The 23,813-nt window shown below is 53.4% G+C and overlaps 8 protein-coding genes across 8 annotated transcripts; 4 read left to right on the top strand and 4 right to left on the bottom strand.

Annotated features, from left to right (window-relative positions):
• Positions 1-64: 64 nt before the first annotated feature.
• Positions 65-1,558, top strand: BJX68DRAFT_269428 (uncharacterized protein; the record flags this gene model as incomplete). The annotated part of the gene is made up of 1 exon (XM_071046348.1): positions 65-1,558. The coding sequence occupies one exon, from the start codon at positions 65-67 to the stop codon at positions 1,556-1,558; it is 1,494 nt and encodes a 497-aa protein (XP_070896360.1).
• A 1,827-nt stretch (positions 1,559-3,385) lies between these two features.
• Positions 3,386-4,437, bottom strand: BJX68DRAFT_277515 (GPR1/FUN34/yaaH family-domain-containing protein; the record flags this gene model as incomplete). The annotated part of the gene is made up of 5 exons (XM_071048345.1): positions 4,308-4,437; positions 4,029-4,224; positions 3,832-3,942; positions 3,729-3,774; positions 3,386-3,656 (listed from the first exon to the last, which is right to left on the bottom strand). The coding sequence occupies exons 1-5, from the start codon at positions 4,410-4,412 to the stop codon at positions 3,386-3,388; spliced, it is 729 nt and encodes a 242-aa protein (XP_070896359.1). The 5' UTR covers positions 4,413-4,437.
• Positions 4,438-6,636: 2,199 nt separating this feature from the next.
• BJX68DRAFT_269426 (acyl-CoA desaturase) lies at positions 6,637-7,893 on the bottom strand (the record flags this gene model as incomplete). The annotated part of the gene is made up of 2 exons (XM_071046347.1): positions 6,637-7,640; positions 7,704-7,893. The coding sequence occupies 2 exons, from the start codon at positions 7,891-7,893 to the stop codon at positions 6,637-6,639; spliced, it is 1,194 nt and encodes a 397-aa protein (XP_070896358.1).
• A 595-nt stretch (positions 7,894-8,488) lies between these two features.
• On the bottom strand, positions 8,489-9,717 carry BJX68DRAFT_269425 (wax synthase family protein; the record flags this gene model as incomplete). The annotated part of the gene is made up of 2 exons (XM_071046346.1): positions 8,489-8,921; positions 8,978-9,717. The coding sequence occupies 2 exons, from the start codon at positions 9,715-9,717 to the stop codon at positions 8,489-8,491; spliced, it is 1,173 nt and encodes a 390-aa protein (XP_070896357.1).
• A 527-nt stretch (positions 9,718-10,244) lies between these two features.
• BJX68DRAFT_269424 (uncharacterized protein) lies at positions 10,245-10,907 on the top strand (the record flags this gene model as incomplete). The annotated part of the gene is made up of 2 exons (XM_071046345.1): positions 10,245-10,586; positions 10,644-10,907. The coding sequence occupies 2 exons, from the start codon at positions 10,245-10,247 to the stop codon at positions 10,905-10,907; spliced, it is 606 nt and encodes a 201-aa protein (XP_070896356.1).
• A 694-nt stretch (positions 10,908-11,601) lies between these two features.
• On the top strand, positions 11,602-12,666 carry BJX68DRAFT_269423 (sterol desaturase family protein; the record flags this gene model as incomplete). Its single annotated transcript, XM_071046344.1, has 1 exon — positions 11,602-12,666. The coding sequence occupies one exon, from the start codon at positions 11,602-11,604 to the stop codon at positions 12,664-12,666; it is 1,065 nt and encodes a 354-aa protein (XP_070896355.1).
• A 223-nt stretch (positions 12,667-12,889) lies between these two features.
• Positions 12,890-14,116, bottom strand: BJX68DRAFT_269422 (male sterility protein-domain-containing protein; the record flags this gene model as incomplete). The annotated part of the gene is made up of 1 exon (XM_071046343.1): positions 12,890-14,116. The coding sequence occupies one exon, from the start codon at positions 14,114-14,116 to the stop codon at positions 12,890-12,892; it is 1,227 nt and encodes a 408-aa protein (XP_070896354.1).
• Positions 14,117-14,664: 548 nt separating this feature from the next.
• On the top strand, positions 14,665-22,922 carry BJX68DRAFT_269421 (polyketide synthase; the record flags this gene model as incomplete). Its single annotated transcript, XM_071046342.1, has 12 exons — positions 14,665-15,203; positions 15,255-15,771; positions 15,837-16,506; positions 16,567-17,016; positions 17,090-19,383; positions 19,433-19,529; positions 19,603-19,628; positions 19,694-20,551; positions 20,614-20,895; positions 20,978-21,052; positions 21,119-21,459; positions 21,512-22,922. 12 exons carry the CDS (start codon positions 14,665-14,667, stop codon positions 22,920-22,922), a joined length of 7,560 nt encoding a protein of 2,519 aa, XP_070896353.1.
• Positions 22,923-23,813: the final 891 nt, after the last annotated feature.

The raw sequence follows: 23,813 nt of genomic DNA, 5'->3' as shown, positions 1-23,813 counted from the left end.
CTGTCTGCAGCCAGATACTATGATCTTCTACACACAGCCTGCTTGAACCGCAACTACAATCATAATGGCCCGATCAATGCCTGGTTACTCTTTGTTGGTCTATCTTCTCTACTTTGTCTTGTTTCATGCTGTGTTTGCACAGGGACCTGCTTTTCCTCAGCCTGCATTCCCACAGCCAGCGTTTCCTCAGCCTGCAGCTCCTCAGCCTGCATTGCGACAGCCTGCATTTCCGCAGCCTGCTGCTCCTCAACCTGCTTTTCCTCAGCCAGCCTTTCCTCAGCCTGGAGCTCTCCAGCCTGCATTCCCACAGCCTGCATTTCCGCAGCCTGCAGCTCCTCAACCTGCATTCCCGCAGCCAGCCTTTCCTCAGCCAGCATTCCCTCAGCCAGCCGTTCCTCAGCCAGCATTCCCTCAGCCAGCAGCACCCCAACCTGCATTCCCTCAGCCAGCCTTTCCCCAACCTGCATTCCCACAGCCGGCAGCCCCCCAACCTGCATTCCCTCAACCAGCAGCGCCCCAACCGGCGACCCCGCAGCCCGCACCCGCCCAGCCAGGTGGTAACGGCACCCCAGCCTCAGGCTCTACACCTTCTTACGAGGTAGTCGACACACCCAGCTGCCCCAAAAATCACGACAAAGTCTACGTCGCGCCCGACGGGAGCTGGTTCCGCCTGCAGTGCGACTTTCACGGCTGGTACGCGCCGGCAACGCACATCGAGGCAACAAGCTACCACGACTGCCTCGACAAATGCAGTGAAGTCGAGGGCTGCGGCGCGATCGTGTGGGACCACTTGAACGGGAAGACGTGCTCGCTCATGTCTGGCGCCGGCGTCGTCTCGAAGGCCGGGGATACGCCGTGTCCAAACCATGATTATGCGTACTTGATTGATCCGCCGACCGCGGAGCAGGCGGATGATATGATTATCCTCTGTTCGGGGCAGTGTCCATGGGCGAATGGGCAGCATTTGCCGACGGCGTTTGGGAGGGTGTTTCGGGCGACCTGTGGGATGCGCCATGGGACGGCGTACATTGCGCCGCCGCTTACCAGGGAGACGCTGAAGGAGTGTGTGGATGCCTGTGCGGCGGTGCTGGCGTGTCGCAGTGTGGATTACCACGAGAGGAACCGGAGGTGCTACCTCTCCGACCATCAGGGCGAGCCGACGATTCCTGCCGCCGGCTTCAGCAGCGCGTACGATGTTGGGTGTGCCGGTGGCTGCAGTGGTGGTGGGGGTGGATGCTGCGGATGCACAAACATGAACAGCGGGGAGCCGTTGATCCCATACTGCCCTACGCGACCCGGACGTATCTTCGAGGCGAACGGGGTTCGCTTCCGGGTCATCTGCGACATGGCCTACGTTTCGTCGACGGTCAAGGAAATTACGGGCGTGCAGGGACCAGAGGAGTGCGCGTCTCTCTGTGCGGATGACTCGACGTGCCAGGGCGCCAACTGGCACTTTGCCCGGGGATACTGCTCGCATCACTTTGTGCATAGTTGGCAGCCGCCACAGACGGCAAATCCCGGGTGGGTTACGTTTAGGCCGCTGCAGGAGCGGAAGTGATTGGCGCTGAGAGGCTATACCTCTGGGCAATGGCTGTGGGAGATGATGACAATCCCCTCTTTTGCTTAAATCCATACCTTCCTTGTATAGGTGCTGTGGCTGAAGATGGATTGATGATATAGCAAGAGGAAATTATCATCCACCATTATTCCGCTGAATACCTCCGTTCGTCTCTTGGTGGACATGTGGCAGCCCCTCGTTGGGAGATGTTGAAGGTTATGTATGGTACACATGCAGATTATTGTTCTTTCATGGTTATCTGGCTATATCTACCTAATGTCTTTCCGAATACATGCATTGATAATGGTCAGCTTTCTCTTCCGGCTCGCTTTTGTTATCCAACAGGATAAGGCAAGGTGATTCGTGGGTTTCGCCTATAATTTCCCCTAGCGTACTCGGTACCCTCCGACCTGAAACTATATTGACCGACGATTCTGGAGAGAGCGCCATCAGAATGTTAGGTGCAGAATCCAAGGCTATTCAATACCAAGATCCAAGTATTGTCTTAGATTCATCCCATACCCTAGTCTAACTATGCAATACCCATAGTCCCTTCCCAAGAACACCCTATCCTCCCCAAGATGCCCAACATACCAGGCCATGCCATCTCTAATCATCTCTAAACTCCAACCCAGTCATGAAGATTGCATTATCAATCTTTCTTCCACCCCTCCCACCTCTCGAACCCTTCCACATCCAACCCAAAAAGATCCAACATCCTCCCCACAGAATGAGGCCGTATATAAAACGCGGGAACACGCGGGAACACCACAGCGCCCGCCTGCGTTAATGTCATTATATTCTGCATATGGATCGTACTAAGCGGTGTCTCGCGCATAGCCAACACAAGCCTCCTCCACACGTTAAGCACAACATCCGCAGCGCGCGAGATCAAATCATCGCAGGTCCCCGAAGCAACCGATGCGAGTGTCTTCACGCTACAGGGTAGGCGAAGATATCGACTCCACGAGCCTACGCGATCTCATCTGGGCCGAGTCGACGCCCTGTGAGCCCGGTACGAGCGAGTTCTTGTTTGATGAATATGGGAATATTCCGTTGATTCCGTATGTCGGACACGGGGTCACGCCCGAGCGGAGCCACTAGAAGGTTGTCAAGCGCTGCGTGCTGCCGAGTGAGTTTGTGGGTGAGGAGCTTGCGTGAAAGGTTGGGTCGTTTCGGGGCTCGTATCCACCTGATGTCCAGGCGCTCGTTGAGCGGAAGTGAGAAACATATGGCTTTGGTCCGGTGAAAGATTCAGGATGCCATGGCTTCCGATTGCTATGAACTTATACATAATATGCGTAAGGCTGGATCTCCTCAACAGGTCAAGTAGGTATGCAATCCCAAGGAATTGACCGATCGTACCGATCGTATAGATATCGGCAGCCGCCTTATGCTTGGCGTAGAGACCACCGCCAGTTCCGTACGCCTCATCAAAGAGACTTTTCACTCCGATGTGGGAGGGCGCAGGTTATCGCCACTTGGTATTCCTCGCGGCTGTGCCACAGGCCGGCAAGACTATCAACACCAGGCCAGGACCAGCCATGCTGACCAGGACAGCATCACGAAGATTTCAATAAATGTTGCGCATTGAATGTGTTGTCGATGGTCTGCTTTCTTCTATTCTCGCAAGGGTGCTCCTCTTAAAAACATATGCAAAGTACTACACTTGACCCTGGGCACCGATATGACTTGAACCTTCCACATATTCTAATCTTACACGCTAAGGCTTCACCTATATACATCTTACCAACTATATACACTACACTATTCCATCCATCCCGAAATATGGCTTCTCCATCAGATAAAGTGCCAGCACTCCGATGTCTACATCTCCTTCTCGCCTTCCACCCTCCTCCGCCGCTCAAAGAACCTCGACGTCTCACCCAACGGCAACCTAAACGGTAACGAATCCTGACAAAGATCATGACACAGCATATAGAATCCCGCAAGTGCCGAGACGAACCCGAAGGCCCCGGATGTCGTCGTCAGCGCTTCTCCCATGCGCGTGTTCCCGTCGGCGATTGTGAAGTGTGCGGCGCAGTTGAAGATGTAGGAGAGTTCGAGGGCGGAGTAGATTATTATGTTAGGGATGTTTCTGTTTAGGGGATTGTTGTTAGTGGCTTTTTTTTCTTGGTTTGATGAAGGAAGGAAAGGTACGGGCACTCACGTTGCAAGGGAGGCAAGGAAGAAGAAGAAGTTCAGGATGGACCAGACTGTCCTATTATTGAGTCACGCTGTCATACGGTCTAGTGGAAGTATGGTAGACAAACCGAGCAAGTAGAACCCAAACGCATTATAGAATTCCGTCGTCTGCCCGCCGTATGCATTCGTGATGCCCATCGATGGCATGAGGAGGACTCCGTATCCGGCATAATACAGGCCTAATATCGCGAAATATATCAACCCTCTGTGCATCATCCTCCCCACGCCACGGGCGCGCAATTTCCGCTGGGAGGTATAAACTCACCAAAAGCAGCGAGAACCGTATACCCAAACGTCCCACCCCGAACCATCTCCCACTGCGCGGAAATCAGCAGGCCGAATCCAGCGAGGAGGCAGAGGTCCGCGATAAAGAGTGTCTGGTTCGAGACACCGCGGAAGCCCATGTTTGAGAGGGAGAGGGTCATTAGTGTTGTTGCAAAGGCGCCGAATCCGAGAGGGTTCTGGAATTTTGCGAATGGATGTTAGCTGCGCGCTGAACGATTGTTGTTTGTAACAAGTTGCTGTCGTCGTGGTCGCTGCTTACCGGGTTCGCGAGTTGTCTCCCGGTCGGGACCGGACAGGACCTGACAGCCTCGATATCAGATCTGAGCGTCTCGGCATCCTGGTTCTGATTCTGAGATTTTTCCATGGTAGCGAGATCGTGGTTGGTTGGTGATTATTCTTGAGAGGAAATGCAGAAGTGAGGAAAATTAGAATAAGAGAACACGCGTGTCGAAGGTCTCAGCTGGGAGCGCCCGGGTGAAAGCTCTGCCTGGGTTCATCGTCGAAATTTTTGTGGAGATTCCTGTATACTGATCAGAAGAAATATTCGCGTAAGCGGCGACAGGCAGCGTCTTCTTGGGACCACTTGGCGAGGGTTGGCAATGGTTGGCAGTGAGACGAGGGTCTTCTGGTGAAGTTATATTGTTAATATCCCTATAATTTCTATTGCTTTACGGTCAATTTGCCCGCAGAACGCCACCAGCGCAAAGTGTATAGCATTTTATCACGGATATAGACTTGTTAAGGTTCAGTTGGATGCAAGGGACAACGGGGCCGATTCTCGGAGTCTATCGGCAGATGCGAGGCTTGGTCCCGGCGCCTGGTGGGCTTCCCGAGGAATTCCCACCAATAGTCCTGCAGTAAAGTAGTCTCTTTCTCTAACCGAGATGGCAGGGCGGATGTGGCCTCGGCATGAATAACGATTTATGCGCCTCGCATAAAGCAAAAGGGCTGGAGGTCCGGACTCGGAGGCGTCCCGAATGCGGCTTTCCGACTCCCGCGAGATGCCGTGCTTAAAGAGGCAACACTTGCTCGAAAAGGCGATGCTTGCTTAGAGAGGCAACAATATCCCCACATTGGACCACATGAATATGTTCAAATATTAGATGCAACCTTCGTGTTGGTTCTGTTCTCAGAACACTCAGAAGCGACAGGTCCGTTGTACGTCTACTCGCTCAGGTGCGGACGAAAATCCAGGGTACTTTCCCAGTCGGATTTTCGACCGTGGCGCTCCTGGAGTGCAGGTGGCGGAACAGGGTAGTGAGCTCCCTGCATCTGAGAATAATACCTTTCGGTTTTTTTTTTTTTTTTTTTTTTAGTCCTCTGCTCCCCCATGGTCATTACTCGCTGTTTAAACGTCCTTCCCTAGATTATTCAAAGTGTCTAAATTTACCTACTGCATGGGACTGGGAAGATTCGTCCATGATTGCACTGGTTGAATATATACTAAGAAATGGAGATCATGCACGCCATGTCTTCGCCGTATTATTCTGCGAATGGGCTATGTCGATGGTGATATAGGTCAATGGGGCCCTGCGGCGAGGAACGAGCTTAGAGACATCGGTAGTCGGTTTGGGGGTTTCGTGGATTTTGTCTACGTCGACCCGTATGATGACATATAATCTGTATATGTCTTGGCGTTAATATACTTCGGTGCTCAATCCTCAAATGTTGGCAAATCCCTAGGCAGCATCTCAACGCCTTGGCTGGCCCGGCGTTCTCGCATAACAGGATCTGGTCGACTTCTGGTGCTCCCCATGTTAGTTCCGCCGGATCATAGTCCTGTCCCTGTATACCGCGATATAATACGATGAGCTTAGACTTGGGAACGGACTCTGTGCTCTCAAAACGCGTCTGAAACAAATCTGGTAGCTCTGGCGGTGATGAACAGGGGATAGTGTTGGCCAAAATTCTCCACTATATCAACTATTTCTATCCGGCCCATATCAACCTGCCCCTCAAAAGTGGCGGAATACATACATAGTCCGCTGCTTTAATGGCGGGGCGATGCCTCTCTTTTCACACTCTTAAAGAATCTCGAAACTGGGGGTGTGTGATCCAGACTAACTTTCTTATAGTATGGTGGCCCTTATTAGGTCCCTCTTGTATATATTTTAACATTCCCTTGTCAGATTGAAGAATGCTAAGAGAGTAAACACAGTCGTGAAAAGACATATAATCTAAACCTAATGCCAGTTCTTGTTTCGCCATCTTGTCTTTTTTTTCTATTGCTTTGGTTTTAGTACAATTTATACAAGACTATTAGTGAGGTAGATATGCAATCTTCATCTTGCGTCTTTCTGGGCTTGGGTATTGTAGGCTAGGTATCTTTAGAACCATGATAGTTAAGTCTTTGATTTTTCTCCTATAGTTCAAGGGTTTGGGTTTGGGTAATTTATTTTCATCCCCAAGAGGTTGCAACAATACTTCTACTATAGCGCGGACCCCCTGCCTGGTAGGTATGCGGATCCAGTCTCCTGAGAGAGCAGAATTCATGCTGGGCGGCCAAACAGTAAAGGACACGAAAGACATAGCAGGGTGTATATATAGGTTGGCATTGGGTCACCCTGAAACCAAACCTAGTTGCAATACTATGTTTTCTGACGGATCTCCACGCGTCCACCACCCCGAATCACATATACACACATGGTAGACAGCAGGCTGCTCGCTGCGATTGAATGGGAGAAGACACCGCCATAAAACATCGCCGTTGCGTCGCGTCCAATCGCTGCGCGCAGAACCTCTTCTCCCCCGGGGTGTCGCTCGACGAATTCGGTGATATCATAGACGAATCCAGCGATCGCAACCAGCGCATGGCCACTTGCTGCCTGTTGTGTGTAATCCTCCCAATAGATCACCGGAACATAGTCACAGGGCGAGCTCCTGGCTTCGATACGACCACCAGCACGGTGCGGCTCTCGGCAGCTCTGGATAACCACATCACTGACGGTGTGCAGGTGAGTGGCGAGGCCAAGTGTGGCGAGTAGTCTGATGACCCACTTGGTCATATCCAAATCATACCGTCGGAATCCACAGCGGTAGTCCGTAGGAAACTCGTGATGGAAATTATGATACCCTTCCCCCAATGCCAACAAGCCGACGAGGCGGTTGTCGCGAGCCGTGATCGTTCTGGAGAATGGCTGCTGCCCGGCCCAATGCGCGAGGGAATTCACTGTGAACGTGCAGTGAAATACAACAACCATGCGCCACAACCCAGCATACAAGAGTCCGCCCCAAAAATCCCCCCAGCCCATCCAGGACACCAGAGCCGGAACTACCAGACACATAGTGACCGACAAAGAGATAAAATAGCGGTCCTGCCACATGACCACGGCGTCGCTCTCGAGATCGGAGATGTCCACATCCCAGTTATTGGTGGGTGGTCGCAGTAGTAACCAGCCGACGTGGGAATGCAACAGGCCTTTGCGCGCGTTATATGGATCGAGGTCCGTGTCAAGATACCGATGATGTGGCCGGTGGCCGGTGACCCACCACTTGATCGATCGCTGGGCATTCCCGGCGCCCACCACCGCTAGAAAGACTCGGAGGGTGACGTGGGCGCGGAAGGATCTGTGCGCCCAGAGACGATGATATCCTAGAACTCGCCATTATCTGGTTATGAAATGTAGGATTGCTGCTGCGTTGGGAGAGCTCCTACCGAGTGTGATGCCCAAGCCGAGCGTCAATCCATATATGAGTGCCAATAGGAGGGTCGGGGTTTGGATCGGGACATATCGCACCCCGGTGAATGCGCACAGCGGCGCGACAACCTGGCCCGGTAAGTGTGCCCACCAAATCTGTTTGTGCCAGTGCTCCATTCCAGAAGGGGACGGATTGCCTGCTGCCATCTTTGCAAAGGGTGGGTTCTTTCATAGACTGCGCGTTTCCTCGCGTTTAAGGATGTGAACCGGTAAGTAGAGTACTAAGGATTAACAAATGAGAATCCTTTCTCGTCCTTAGACCGACGAAGGCAATGTAACCAAGAAGAAACAGGGAGAAGCACAACAGCGTTGATCAACTAACTTGGCTCCCGAGCTTGCTATCGCGAGATGGGGATTCAGTCCTCGTCCAAGGAACTCCGTGCTGGGTAACACTGTTCAAGGGTAATCTCTTGGAATTTCCACTAAAGCCTCTTTTTTACTTTATGCGTGATTGGTATTGCATAATATAAGCGCGTGATAACCCTTCATGTATTACTTTAGGAAGATAGTAGTATGGTACTATTACAAGATCTGCGCCATAAGGTTAATTATGTGATTTGTATCACATGGGCTTGCATAATATGGGCGCGTGATACCCCGGCACGTATTACTCTGGGAATAAGACTTTGTAAAATAGAATCAGAAATTACAACTCATGGTGTGATTAAAAGATCGCTTACATCGATGGAAGACGCGCAATGCTGCAGCTGATGTTATGCTTCTAAGACACAATATAGATCATTCATGGAATAGGCCAGTAGAGAGACCAATGATTCTCGGAGCCCAAGACGCGCAGGACAGGATAGAAGGTCGGAGGAGAAGCATAGCACAAGAAGAGGAAAACCCAGATGTACCCCAGTGCTCGTTCCACCGTCCAGGTCCATTCCGCCAACCGTCCATGCCGGCGCCGATAGCCGCGATAATACCGGACAACTATCGTCTCGAGCAGTATGGCTACCACGTTCTTGCAGAAAAACAGAAACAAAGGGAACGACGGGGCTCCAGCTATCGCCCAAAATGCGATGTCCATGGTGACATGAACCAGACCCGAGAGCACGAAGACAATGCACACGAAGGCGATATCGCGCCGTTTGCCCGGGTTCGCCGATACAAGTCGCAGAAGAGCGGTGGAAAAGTCGATTAGAGGCCGACGAATCAACCGGTGCCAAAATTTCCTGTGTGCGATGTTAGCACTAGCCACGGTCGAATGGGGCCACCGGGGCCGCCTTACCCCCAGAAACCCCGTAGTGAGAAAGCGTCGCGCAGGCTTCCAAACATCGGTTGCCAGTCTTCGGGATGGTTGTCCCCAAGAACAACTGCCGCTGTCAAGATCAGACAGTCGAATGTATCCACCGTGCAGTACACCATAATCCACACCCCGGCGGTGGCCACGATCCTTGCTTGCAGCTGCCGGAAAGTCAACCTAAGCAGAAGATACTCCGTGCCAGGACTCAAGACGTGGTCCCACTCGGGCGTGCTGACCCCGAACTCGCGGCGCCCCAGGAACCACATCACCTCTGGAATGAGGGCATTCCGGGCGTATTGAGCGAATCGCCGTCGGAAAAACGCCGCTCGGTCCAGGGTTGCCTCCGTGCTGCGTGTGGGGGAAGCGGGGGAAGGAACACCCCGAGAGTCACGGATGACTTGAACGAAGATCCGGACCCACGCCGTCCATGAGAGCTTCATAAAAGACGGTGGCACAGTGGCGTCTCCGGCGGGATTGAACAGGAGGTAGTGGAACTGGACGAAGCACGTCCCCGGGAGGAGAGCTTGCACAAGGGCCTGCGCGAACTCCCACGGAAACAGGTAGTATATGAGATATCCTTGACAACAGCCGAATAAGAGTATCAAGGTGGCGCCAACCCTTCGTACATTAGACTTGGGAGCTGTCAATGCCGCAATCAGTATCGTGGCGATTAACTGCTGAGCCAGACATACACCCGTCGCGGCGATGAGAAGCCACGCGAACATATTTTCTCTGCCTCCTTGTCGGTTGGGTCAAGGTGGTGGATTCTCCCTCTGTTTGCACAGCCATCAACAAGGGCTCCTTTCTTAATTTTATGGCCATGGTAGGCTGGACAATACGCCCTACTGGTATTACAAGATCGACACACATCGTATTGGATATAGTCCATTCCCGGCTGAGACAAAAGAAAGCAGACGAAAACAGGGTGGAGGGCCGTGCACAAGATAGGTTGTCCAAAAAAAGGGCTGATGGTGGTGATCATCGGACTCATCACATGCAGGTTCCACTAGAACCGATGCTGACTGCATGGAGGCAATGAGCGGCAACAAGTGGACGCGAAACTTATCCTAATTATGCCTATGAACCTAGCTCGGGGGATCATCATCTGTGACAGACCACAGGCGCCATCAATATTACCCCCAACTACTCTACATCTTGACTGAGCACACCAAAGGCCGCCACGACAAATCTCTCCACCTTGCCACCAGTGTGCCACTCAACCAAACAACAATAACAATAGTATCAAAACACTATGAGGTTGCCTGCGCTTTGGAGTCTACTACTGACACCATTGATGATTGCTCCATTGCTAGCGATCTCCGACTCGGCTACCAGGATCCTGGACCAGTTCTCTACAGTCACGGCTGCGCTTGAAGCGAACCAGGCAACCATTGACCGGTACCAGGGAGGCCTGATACCAGCGGTCTCTGTGGGCAAGCAGAACTACGACACCTGGTGTGCGATGAGAGGTGCCAACAGCCACATTTATCACGGTGACAACCAGCTTAATGGAGAGGACTCTGATGCCATCGTTCAACAGCTGGTTGCTCTGAGCCAGAAGGCGACTCGCCTCATGCAAACGTACCAAGACAAGGTATGGCTTCCTGGCGTGCGATTTCTGATATCTAGTTGTCTAATCATTCTGCTCTAGGAGCCGCTACTGCGTCGCGCACGGGCGAGCTTCATGGTTCCCATCGTGATGCAGGCACTCTATCGGGAAGCCGACAACATGCGGATCACAATTGCAGGCCAAGTCCCTGAAAGTCATAGTGCGTCGCTCCAGGAGATGAAAATTACATTTGACTCCAGCTGGAATGACGCGTTTGACGCGTACACGATGAACCTGGCTAGCGATTCCGAGGACTACAAGCCCATATTTTCGCTCATGGAGCCCTTTTTCAAGTACTTTGTTTGATAGTCTCTTGGTTGAGAGCCTCTGATCTGGGATTTTGGGATATGAACCCTCCCTTGGAACATGGAATTAGATTGCGATGAAAAGTAAGACTGGAGATGGATAACTGAGAGGAGCATAACCGGCCCAATCAGATGAAGATACAGCATCACTGTTCTATAGAGAAATAGCTGAGGTATGCAGGGCTTCAGCTTGACGTAAACCTGGCTCTCTTCCATTTCTCGTTCTTCGGGGCCCCCGGGCGCGGGGGTCGATCCCCGTACTACTAGGCTCCACAGTGTGCCGATCCATAGTTAGATAAATAGACCAAGATGGATGGTTGCACTAGATGCCGGTTCTTCACGTTTGCTTCCAGTGGGACTCTTGATTGGGGAGTGGAGATTGGGGATACACCTGCAGCCATGTCACACCTTGCAATACCCCCAATAGCAGGGCTCAGAACTCTGGAGACTGCCCCGGCCCTGCAGAGGCTCCGGAGTATTTGAGAAACTTTCCAGTGACGAAATACAGATCCAAAAGAGCACATTTTCAATCCCGGCCAGAGTTGCTCCGAGCGCACCGCGAAGTGCGGTACTCACCGGAAATTCGCGAATATCTAACTTTTTTTTCCTGATGGCAGAGCAGTGCCGCGTGCGAAGTGCACACACCCAAAAGTCGCCATTCAACACGTTCATTCGCAATTTATATCATTTCAATCATGAGTCGACTACACAAGCCAGAGATGAGACGGTCTAAGGTGGAGGCTTCGCCAAAGTCCGCACAGTTCCCGAGCAAAGGAAAGCCAGGGGCCCTCGGCCGCTGGCTCTCAAGATGGTCGGCGAAAAACTCATCCGGCGACAACCGCAGGATTCCATTACATTCAGAGGATGATGCGGTGCCTCATCTGCCAAATTGGCATATTCAGCGCTGGGTGCTCCTTCATGCATTCTTCCCCTTAGCTCTCCACCAGATATATGTCACGACGATGGGCACCAATGTGGGGTCGATCGCTGCCTTCATTTTTTATGGTATCTGTTTCACCGTGATCGGGGCCCACGAAGTTTTCATCCTCAACCGCCTGGGCTATATCTATGGATATTTCGACGGGAAAAGGCATGTTCGAGACAGCGTGGCTCGGATTGGCGGCGCACGGCCTATCGCGGCTCTCCTCTTAGCCTCGACGTTGCGGCCGATGCTGATTGTCTGGCTGCGGTACGATCATCGCACGACTCCGGCCTCCATGAGCTGGATGTGGCTCCCTGTTGAAATCGGCCTTTATGCGCTCGTTTTCGACTTCTGGTTTTACTGCTACCACCGGATAATGCACGAGACCAGCCTATGGGCATACCACAAGACGCACCACCACGCGAAGCACCCGTGTACTCTGCTCTCGCTTCATACTGGGATTATGGAATGGATTTATGAAACTGCCGGGCTTCCTACAGCCACACTCCTCAGTTTTAAATGCATGGGGCTACCGATGGGGTTCTATGAGATTTGGGTATGCGAATTATACGTGCTGTGGTTTGAGCTGGGAGGCCACAGCGGGATTCGGATCAATGCCTCGCCACCCACCCCATTTTTCTGGCTGCTCAAGGCGTTCAATGTCGACAATTCGATTGAGGACCATGACCTCCATCACCGGGCCGGCTGGAAGCTAAGCTACAACTACGGCAAGCAGAGCCGGCTGTGGGATCGCCTCTTCGGCACTTCCCGCCCGCGCATCGAGAGTGTGCCTGATAACATTGACTATTCTAACCCGGCGTCATTTCCGCTCTTTTGACAGGCGAAAAACACACGTTAGTTCCAGAGCCATGAAATGGAGCTGCGAGCACATAGTGTGAGAGAGCTTGCTCTGGGGAGCCCTGGAGAGCTCTGGAGAAAATAGGTGGTTTCTTCCCGTGTGATTATATCTTGTTGTAATGCAAAACAGCCGACGATCAATGAGCTGCGTTTACATGTCCCTCATCGATTGATTGACGTATTACGAGCTGCTCGTACATAAACTACACAATGTCCTTGCTGCTCGTCTTCAACTGCTGAACCAGAACCCGTGACATCCGTTCCACACGATCCTTGAAGATAGGCACAGGGCCCCTGCATGCTCGTTGTAGACCAAGGGTTCCCTGCGATTCCTTCAGCTGGGCTGAGCGACCACAGTCAAACGTGGATCGCACACAGTACCACTTGCAATTCTCGAAGAAAAAAGACGACAAACTGCTCTCTTCGCCCATTTGTCGTTGACGGATCTGGCCCTGAAGCTCGCATGGCGTATACTCTCGCAGAAACAGAGCGGCTTCGTGGACCGTTGGCCGAAAAAACAAGTCCCCAGTGGCGTGCACTATGCCCACAGTCCCCATGGCCAGATGTTGCAGGCAGATGTTGGCTACCAGATCCACCGGTAATTCATCTACGTAGGCGTCCGGGGGGAGCTCGCGAGCCAGCCGTTCGATTCCGTATTCGCGGCTGCTGACGATCATCTGTAGTGCCGAATAAACTGGTGACACCTTGTCAACCCCATAGGACGGGTATGGATCACAGATCGCGGGACAAATCAGGGATGGGCGGACAACCAGGAGGGCAAAGGGCAGGGCGTCGGCTTGATCGAGAATGGCTCTCTCGGCTAGGTACTTGGAGAAGATATAAGGGTTGGGAAAGCGTTGGCTCAACGGCGAGGTTCCAGTCTCACGGATTGATTGGAGGTGGGCGTGCAAGTCTGCCTTTGTTTCGATATCCGGATGCAGGGTGTATACCTCCTCCTGGATGAAGGTCTCCGGGACGAAGATGTTGACAAACGCACTCGAGATGTAGAGCAGAGTGTGGAGGAGCGGGAAGCTGCAGAGGAGGTCCAGCAACGAGAGAGACGCCAGACAATTTGTCTGGACCACCTGGGGTAGACTAGCAATAATGGAGGTCTCTGCTGCGGCGTGGAGGACCACCGTGACCTGGTCCTTCAAGCGCTGAAGATCTGCGGGCCTCATCCCCCAGTCTGGACGAGCCAGGTTTCCGATCACAAAGTGAACCTTGCCAGTGTCCAGGATCTCGTCACTCTGCTCTGGCATCAACTCCTCCAGCTTCGCAATGGCATATTCGACTGATTTGCGACAGATCACAAAGACCCGGCGCGTGGGCAATTGCACGGTGAGCTTGTAGAGCAGACATGAACCCAGAAAGCCCGTGCCACCAGTGAGCAACACGGTCTGACCGCTATACCAGTCCCTCTCATCGGCCATATTGAGGCTGGCCACCAAAGGAATAAAACGTGAACGTGTCTCCAGAAAAGGGCAGTTTGCGGGGGACGAGTCGAGGGGCCTTCTTCTACGCTTGCAGAACCGGCTTTGCTGCTGTCCATGCACCTCCAGTATCATCTATTGGTTTTTGCTTTTGCTTACTGTTTGTCCGTCACGCTCGCATGCGGGTGCTGAACAGGAATCACAGCCCCTCTCTGCATGCGTGATTCTGCAGCGCACACACCAATCATGATCTTAACAACAGGATCCTGTCCTCCGCATGCCAAGCGGGAGTGGAATTACTCCGGGTAGTTCATGCGCCCTTCATGCGCCCGAGTCACATCGCTCGAGCCCACATTCTCGATCAGCTGGATGTACTGGTTTAGTACTGATCTGGTACCAAGCTGTTCCGTACAGTATCGCTACCTACTGACTGGACGATCATAATTCAAACATATTTCAGAGAAAACAGAAGGGCAGAGAAGTGAGCTCCTCGCGGGCGCTCTAGGGTTCTTGATATTCTCTTTCCATTATCCTATCCTGTGCTGAAAATGGGATCGAGCATTGACCCAACATCCGACAACGCCGGCACAAGAATAGGCAGCATTGACATCGACGAGCCCATTGCCATCGTCGGCATGGCCATGCGACTGCCTGGCCAGGTCCACACGGTCGAGGAATTCTGGGATATGCTCGTCAGTCGGCGAGATGGCCGTTGCCTCGTGCCGGCGACACGGTATCATGCCGAGAGTAGATTGGGGCCAACCAAGGGCCCGGTAAGCGGCCATTTTCTGCAAGACGATCCTGCGTGTTTCGATGCACCCTTCTTCTCCATGTCTGCACAGGAGGCCGCACAGTTGGATCCCCAGCAACGCCTTCTGCTCGAGGTCGTCTGGGAGTCTTTGGAAAATGCCGGTGAAACGAACTGGAGAGGCGCCGCTGTCGGCGTCTACGTGGGAGTCTTTGGGGAAGATTGGCTGGAGCTGAGCTTGAAGAGCCAGCAGCGAACCAACCCATATCAGACTCTGGCGACCGGTGGCTTTGCGCTGTCGAATCGCATCTCATACGAGTTCGATCTCCGCGGTCCTTGGTAAGAGAGGCTTAATGAATGCGTCAGGACTGGGCTAACGTTGTGAGGCAGCATGACCATCCAGACCGGCTGCTCAGCCACCATGGTTGGGTTGCACGAGGCCTGCCAGGCACTCAGGTTGCAGCACTGCTCCTCAGCCGTGGTGGCGGGCGCCAATTTGATCTGTACTCCAACCATGACTGAATCCCTGTCAGCGGCGGGCGTCCTGTCACCCGGCGGCAACTGTCAAACGTTTGACGCGGACGCCAATGGATATGCCCGCGGCGAGGCCATCAATGCAATCTACATCAAGCGATTGGGGGACGCGCTGAAGGCGGGGGATAACGTTCGCGCGGTGATTCGCTCCACCACCGTGAACTGTGATGGAAAGACCGTGGGCATGATGAGCCCATCCTCTGACGCACAGGAGGCACTCATTCGAAGCGCCTATCGACATGCTGGCCTGGCCGATCAGTACCACCGGACGGGTCTCTTCGAGTGCCATGGGACAGGAACCCTCGTTGGAGATTCTATGGAGACTGCGGCCATCGCCAAGGTGTTTGCGCCTGAGGGAGTGGTAATCAGTGGTGTACGCCGACCTCTAGGTATAACCCGCCCTAGAATTGGCTCAGGCGGTTAACTGGGACAATTTAGGTCAAGCCCAATGTCGGACACTCTGAGGGCGCCTCAGGGCTCACCAGCATCATCAAAGCCGTGATGGCCCTTGAACATCGCGCGATCCCTCCCAACATGCATTATCGCCAGCGCAACCCGAGCATCCCATCCGCGTTGCAAATCCCAACGGAGCTCATGCCATGGCCCACCGATCGACTGCTCAGGGTGAGTATCAACTCGTTTGGGGTAGGGGGTACCAATGCGCACGCCATCCTGGACTCTGCTGCTGGGTTTGTACCCCAGCAGGTGGTACGTAGCCTCTCAGATATCGAGTCACGGTTGCTGGTCGTCTCCGCCAAGAGCCCTGCGGCGCTGCAACGCCGGATCCAGTCTACGACTGACTATGCGAACAGTCACCCCGATTTGCTAGCAGATCTCTCATGGACACTCGGAGTTCGTCGCGAGCATCTCCCATACCGTGGTTTTGCCCTCGCATCCCCATGCAACCCGCTGGAAACATCAGCATTCGAGACGTCTTCTCACCGCGCTCGGCCCCCTGTCGTTACCTTTGTCTTTACCGGACAAGGAGCCCAGTGGGCAGGGATGGGCAGGGCACTCTTGCAGACGAACCCTCCCTTCACCACGGCGATTGACGAGATGGATAAAGCCCTGCAACAATTGGGAGACCCCCCACAATGGTCATTGAGAGGTCGGTTCTTGCATTCTACACCCTTTGTTTCATCGTAGAAACTCACTGCCTGGTAACTAGAGGAGCTCACCCGGGATCCGATGGACTCCCGCATCTCCGATGTCGAACTGGCGCAACCGCTCTGCACCGCCCTCCAGATCGGCCTTTGTAATGTCCTCGCCGATAAAGGCATTGTACCGCAATCCGTCATCGGCCACTCAAGTGGTGAGATGGCGGCCGCGTATGCTGCAGGTGCGCTCAGTGCCAGTGCTGCGATCATCATTGCCTTCTATCGGGGTCGGCTTGCAGCCACCCAGGCTCATCTCGGCGCCATGGCGACTGTTAGCCTCCACAAGGATCAGGTTCGGGAATACCTACAGCCTGGAGTGGTGATCGCCTGTTTCAATAGCCCCGGGAACGTTACCCTGTCGGGGGATAAAGACGCCATGCACGACGTCCTGGCCAAAATCAAGGCCCGGTCTCCGGACACATTATGCAGGCGGCTGAAGAACCCAGTAGCCTACCATTCGCGTAAGTACTCGAGTGCCATGAGTGAGCTTCCGGAAGTTCTTGGTCAGGTGCTAACGGGAATTACCCCCTGCAGCACATATGAATCGAATTGGAGCACAATATGAGCAGTCGATCATCCCTCATGTGTGCCCCGGTAAACAGATGCAGCCTATGTTTTCTAGCTTGACTGGAGATATTGTCACGGACCCTGCTCAACTAAATGCGACCTACTGGAGGCGCAACCTCGAGTCCCCCGTTCTCTTCTCTGAAGCCGTGCAGAGCGCGTTTCGCGCCAACCCAGTTGACCACGTCTTTGTTGAAATCGGCCCTCATTCAGCTCTCTCAGCACCGCTACAAGAAATACTCAGGACAACGGATAGTCGTGACCAGAGAGTGCTGACGTACATTCCCACTCTCATCCGCAATGATGACGATTGCCAATCGCTCCTCCTCACCACGATCGGTCGCCTGTTCAGCAGCGGCCTTCCTCTAGACATGGACCGCATCTTCGTGCGGGGCACCGTCCTCAGCGATCTACCGCGCTACCCTTGGCAGCATGACAAGCAGTATTGGCTGGAAAGCAGAGCCTGTCGCGAGTGGAGGCTCCGGTCCACGCCGGATCACGAACTGCTGGGCTCCCGCGTTCCCGAATCCACGCCTCTAGAACCCAGCTGGCGGAAGATCCTTCATCTCGACGACGTGCCCTGGCTCACGGACCATGTCATTGGTGGGGAGGTGACGTTCCCGGGTATGGGGTACGTCGCGATGGCCGGAGAAGCGGTACACCAGCTACAGCAGAAATCGCACGGATATTCCATGAGGAACATCCAGTTCAAGGCCCCATTACTGCTCGACTACAATAAAGAGACGGAAGTCCTGACTCACCTTAACCCGATCGAAGTCGCGGATGGTGTTTCTTCCAGCTGGTATCAATTCACCATCACCGCATTCGATGGATCGGGGTGGACAGTCCACTGCCAGGGCCAAGTGCGCGCCGGACAGGAGCATCCACTCAAGCCCAGGGTCATTTATCCACATCCACGCATCTTATCTTCCGCCAAGTGGTACCGGACCGTTGAGAAAGTGGGGATGGAATGTGGCCCGTCTTTTCGGCAACTTCAGGACATCACTGCGGATCCAAAACGGGCTGTAGCAGTGGCGACAATCATCGACGACCACGAACTGCACACTAGCTGTGGCCGGTACCTCATGCACCCGACTTGCCTTGACCAATGTCTCCAGGCGATTGCGATTGCCACCACCTCGGGGCTTCTTTCCCCGATGACACAGGCACTGCTACCTGTCGCTATTGAGAGCCTCTCTCTCTCGGGGAGCGCGTCTCGCATACAGGTCGCCGCCAGCTCTCAGAATGGAACCCGAGGTCATTACGCTGAGGTAACCGGGATGGCAGGAGAAGAAGCCTTCCTGGCCATGGATGGTGTCCTCATGTTGAAAGTTGGGCGGCCGCCAGCCTCTTCCAGGCAGTCCCTCGGCCTTGTCTCACGAATGGAGTGGAAGCCAGACATCGATCTGCTGCGTCCAAGCCAGCTTCTTTCTATGCGGGCTGACTGTGACGAAGAGATGCAGCTTCTGACGAAAGTGACAAATCTTCTTTCCAGTCTCTGTTTTCGGGCAATTGCCCAGCGGGTTGCTATCGCGCCTGGAAGCATGGTCGAGCTCGCCAAGTGGAGAGAGTCTATCCTCCAGGATCATGAAAGAATCACAAGAGGAGCTGATCCCATGCTGGGCCTGGCGGACTTGATCGTGTCGTCTGAATCTGGTGTTCCCGTTATTCGAGCCATCCAAGATGTGTTCCGCGATGTGGCGGCTGTCATCGGTGAAGCCAAACATGCGGCGTCCCAGGGCTGCCCAGATTGGGATGCGTTTGACCCAGAAGGCCGGGAAGTCTTTGTTCGCCGACTCATGAATAAGGTCTCGCCCCTGATGGGCGATTACTCGCCGCTGACAGAAAGTCTAGCCCTGGCGTTTGAGTATGGCATTAACTTTGCAAATGGAACGCGATCGCCCATCGAGATAGGGCAAACAGATTTCATGCTGGAACAAGTCTACGGCATTGCTTGCCGCTTCGTGAACTGGAGTCCCTTTCTTACCCTGCTTTCTCACTCGAATCCGGGCCTGCGGATCCTCGAGATCGGGGCCGGCACCGGTTCAGCAACCCGGACAGCCTTGCAGAGCCTCAAATTGGAGTCTGGATCGCATATGTACTCACGCTACGTCTTCACTGATGTGTCGGATGGCTGTATCTCTGCTGCCCGGGAGAAATTCCAAAGGGAGGCCAAGATGGAGTTCCAGCTGCTGAACATCAGCAGTGATCCCGAGGAGCAAGGCTTTCGACCGCACGATTTCGATCTCATCATTGTGTCCTATGTGCGTCACTCAAAAGATTGCCTGATATTTGTCTCTGACTATAGTCCAGGCTCTGCATGCTGTCCCTTCGTTACAAACGGCCTTACAGAATATCCGAAAACTCTTGTGCTCTCAGGGCCGACTACTGCTTCATGAACGCACAAAAGGTAAAAATAGGCCATCGGAAAAAAAAAAAAAGGAACTTTCATTAGGATCCGGCTGACCATGCATCCCTCCTAGAAATGGTGTTTCTTGATCTCCTCATGGTAAGGCTTTCCTGCCCCTGGCTTTCTATCGCAGGTGACGAGCATTCTGTCTGACACACTCGAAGAGTCCATTTGCTGAATCGCGGCTGAGCGAGGATATCAACAACCCCAGCAGCCCCTTTGCATCTACAGACGTTTGGGATACCGAATTACGCACAGCTGGGTTTGCCGGGCCAGAGGCCATGGTATTGGATCTATTCGGTTCAGTCAGCATAATTTGCAGCCCCTGCCATTCTTCTTCCCGCCTGAGCGAGATTGCAATCGTTACCTCCAGCGATATCAATCTCCCTTGGGTAGAAGAGGTATCATCTGAGTTCGACAGACAGGGTTACGCGGTGCAGCATAGGACTGTCGATAACCCTCCAGACAACGGACGGTTTGTCGTCTGCTTGTTAGATGTGCACGTTCCGTACCTGGAGCAACTCACCGAAAAGGAATTTGACACCTTCAAGGACTTCCTGGTTGAGGTGCAGGACACTCGGCTGCTGTGGGTGACACTACCAACGACACACCGCAAGTATGAGAACCCGGAATTCGGAACCATTCATGGACTCGTTCGGACGGTGAGGAAGGAGCTCAGTTTGGATATTTCCATCTTGGAAGTGGACGTAGCGGATCCACGGGCTACGCAGGCGATTGTCTCCGTCTGTGAAAAGATCAACGCGGCTCGAGACCGCCTAGACGGCGACCAGGACTATGAGTTTGTTGCAGTCGACGGCACGGTTTATATCCCTCGGTCATATCAGTCGGCATTTGCTCAGGAATTATCAGTCATGCCAACGCCTGAGATTCCGCGGTGTCTTACTATCGACTCTATCGGGCACTTGGACACAATCCAGTGGCTGCCTGTTCCGTCAACGACGGCTCCCTTGGGGGTTGGGGAGGTCGAGGTCGAGGTCGCGTATGTTGGAGTGAATTTCCGGGTAGGAATTGTGGACACGAGCAACGCACCGCGGAAATAACCCATGCTAATAAGTGGCCATAGGATTTGCTCGTTCTTCTGGGATACGTCGGCGCTGTAGAAGAATGCGGCTTGGAAGCAAGCGGTGTTATCCGCCAAGTTGGACCCGGCGTCCCCGAGCTCCAGCCCGGTGATAGGGTCAGTATGATTAGCAGTGGGCTTTGTCGTACGCGCGTGAGGTTGAATCGCCAGCTGGTGACAATCCTCCCTGATGAGGTCTCGCTCCAGGATGCGGCATCCATGGGGGTGGTCTATATGACTGCACTATATTCGTTAATCAATGTGGGGAATCTCCAGAAAGGACAGGTGAGTCCATAAAAACAAAAGAAACCCCTTTGTATTCTCTGTCTCTATACTTTGTGGTGCTACTCAGTTCTAACTCGAACAGTCCGTTCTGATCCACTCTGCTGCCGGGGGCGTTGGTATAGCTGCAATACATATCTGCCAAAAGATTGGAGCCAAAGTACGTTGATTTCGCCTTCTGATACAATCATTCTGGTCAAACTAGGCTGACACTGTCGCTCCCTAGATCTATGCTACAGTCGGAACCAAGGAAAAAATGGATTACCTGGTCGAGTCTCTTGAGATACCGCCGGAGCAGATCTTCAACTCCAGGGACAGCTCGTTCCTACCCAGCCTCATGGAGACCACCGATGGAAAGGGAGTGGATCTGGTGCTAAACTCGCTGGCCGGGCACCTACTGCACGCAAGCTGGGAGTGTGTTGCTCCACATGGCAAGATGATTGAGCTTGGCAAGCGCGACTTCTTGACCCATGGCGTCCTCAGTATGAGTCCCTTCATGTTGAACCGGTCCTTCACTGGGGTGGATCTCATGGGGGTCCTCAAGGAGCGGCCTGACATCAGAGAGCAGTCTGTGAAACAGTCCCCCAGAATAACCTCTCGACTCTAACACGGTCTGTAGGATCAACCGGTCGTTCTCAGACGCCCGCAGAGACGGCTTCATTAAGCCAATCCGGCCCCTGCATGTCTACGATGCAGCTCAGGCTGCGGATGCACTCCGATACTTGCAAACAGGCTCGCACATGGGTAAACTGGTGCTTAGAATGCCTTCTGGCGATCCGGCCTCGTTGGGGTGTACGCCTGTGCGGGCGCTGTCTTCGTTTCTCCCGGATCATTCGTACCTTTTAGTTGGGGGCCTCGGCGGCATCGGCCGCTTAGTCTCGAGCTGGATGGCCAAGCATGGCGCACGTTCTCTCGTCTATTTTTCAAGGACAGCCGGCGAGCTGCCAGAGCACCGTGCCTTCATTCGAGAGCTGGAAGCGCAGGAATGCGAGGTCACCTGCGTCAAAGGCACCGTGACCGATCTGGCAGACGTTGAGAAGGCCGTGTCGAGCTGTCCAAGGCCGCTAGCCGGAATCATCCAGATGGCCGGCATTCTCAGGGTAAACCAAGCCCCTTCTCCCCCAAATATATGCGTGTCTGACAGCTCTCTAACTCTGCTTTTGGATCAGGACCGCACGCTCTCGCAGATGACTTATATGGATTGGTTAACGGCCCTCGCTCCCAAAGTGACTGGGACACGCCATCTTCACCAGGTGACCAAAGGCCTCGCCTTGGATTTCTTCGTCATGTTCGGCTCCATATCTGGAACCATTGGCGTCGGCGGACAGGCGAATTATGCCGCTGCCAATACATTCCTGGACGCGTTCGCCAGATACCGGCGTACGAACGGTCTGGTTGCTTCTGTCGTCCATCTGGGCCTTGTTGATGAGGCTGGAATCGCCACCCAACGCCAGGAAACGCTTGACCTGGCGATGCGTTCACACACACACATTCTGTCAGAGAGTGAGGTTCTCGATGCGTTGCATCTAGCCATTCTGGAGTCTAGGGGCGAAGACCGGGAACAATGCTCCTTCAGTGTCGGGATCGGACACGTCCAATCCCTTGGTGCTCCCACCAAATACATGTGGGGGCTTGACGCGCGATTTGGGCTCCATAAAGACCGTCAGCTAGGTGCGTCCTCCACTGGTAATCAGGAAGGAGGCAGCGGCGCAATCAGTGCCCTTTTCGCACGGGTTGAACAGGAACCTATCCTCCTGAATCAGGAGGATGTAGTCCGGGCTTTGAAGACTGGGATGGCGAAGGCAGTTGCGGAGGAGATCGCCGCGCACCACGATATGGATGAGGAGCAGCACAAGGCCGTACAGATAGATTCGCTCATGGCGGTTGAGATCCATACTTCTTTCCGTCGATCACTTAAGATTGATATTCCAACTCCTGAGATCGTCAACGCGGGCACCGTCGGGGAGCTCTGCATACTCTTGATACGCCACATGCGACGCAAGTATAACCTTAACGATGATATAATATAGCCTTTAAGATAAACCCGACCAAAAAATATATATTGTTCTCTATCTTTTAAAAGGGCGCCTGGCTGGCTTGGTCCGTTAGATCCAAGCCCCTCATAACTAGGTAGTTACCCTGAATTGCTGCTTCTGATTTGTTCACCAGAGATGCTCCACCCAGTTTACTGTAAGATCAGGTATAAAAAGACTTGCGAGCGGAAAAATAAAGTAATAACCAATTTGGCGTTGCCTACATTCATATCAACAGTTCGGACTCAGCGCTGTCCTTACCAGGATGCCAAGATATTCATAGTCGTGAGAAGATCTCTTTCCGCCAGAATCCAGTGACTATTTACTAGGATTGTGTATGGAATGCCAGACATTGCATCAATGGCTGTACTTTCGCAACTCGTACAGTGCCACTGTGAGCTAACACCAATAAATCACAAAAATCTCCCCTTCGTTCAGGGAGTAAATGAATTTGCCATCAGACTGGCTTCACACTGCCTGGCTGCATGCCGTGGGAATGTTGATGAGGGTCTTCACCGAATGGCTTTTTATAGTCCCTGTTTGCCTGTTCAACTGCATCTGCCACACTGTCCTGCACTATCTTTGGAATCTTCGATACCGCATCCTCCGAAGCCTCCTATGCTGCCTTCCGCACTGCTTTCTCGACCTCCTACCCTGCCTGTAACGCTTGCAGTGCCTTCTGCAGTGCCGTATCGGCTATAGGCGGCTCAATTCTCCGAGGCAATACTAGCTTGACAGGGCTGCTAAGCAGACGGGCTGGGCTACAGCGAGCTAATTCCGCGGCATTGCACGACTTACTCCAGGTGACTGCATGCGCACCTCGTCCAGTGCCTGTTGTGGTAGCCTCTGCAGGTGACCAATCTCCTTCCCCAAGATTGGCTTCCAGCT

This window comes from Aspergillus pseudodeflectus (genome assembly GCF_044049435.1).
Source record: "Aspergillus pseudodeflectus strain CBS 756.74 chromosome Unknown BJX68scaffold_39, whole genome shotgun sequence".
Lineage (NCBI taxonomy): Eukaryota > Fungi > Ascomycota > Eurotiomycetes > Eurotiales > Aspergillaceae > Aspergillus > Aspergillus pseudodeflectus.
This window is presented reverse-complemented; position numbering and strand designations above follow the sequence as displayed.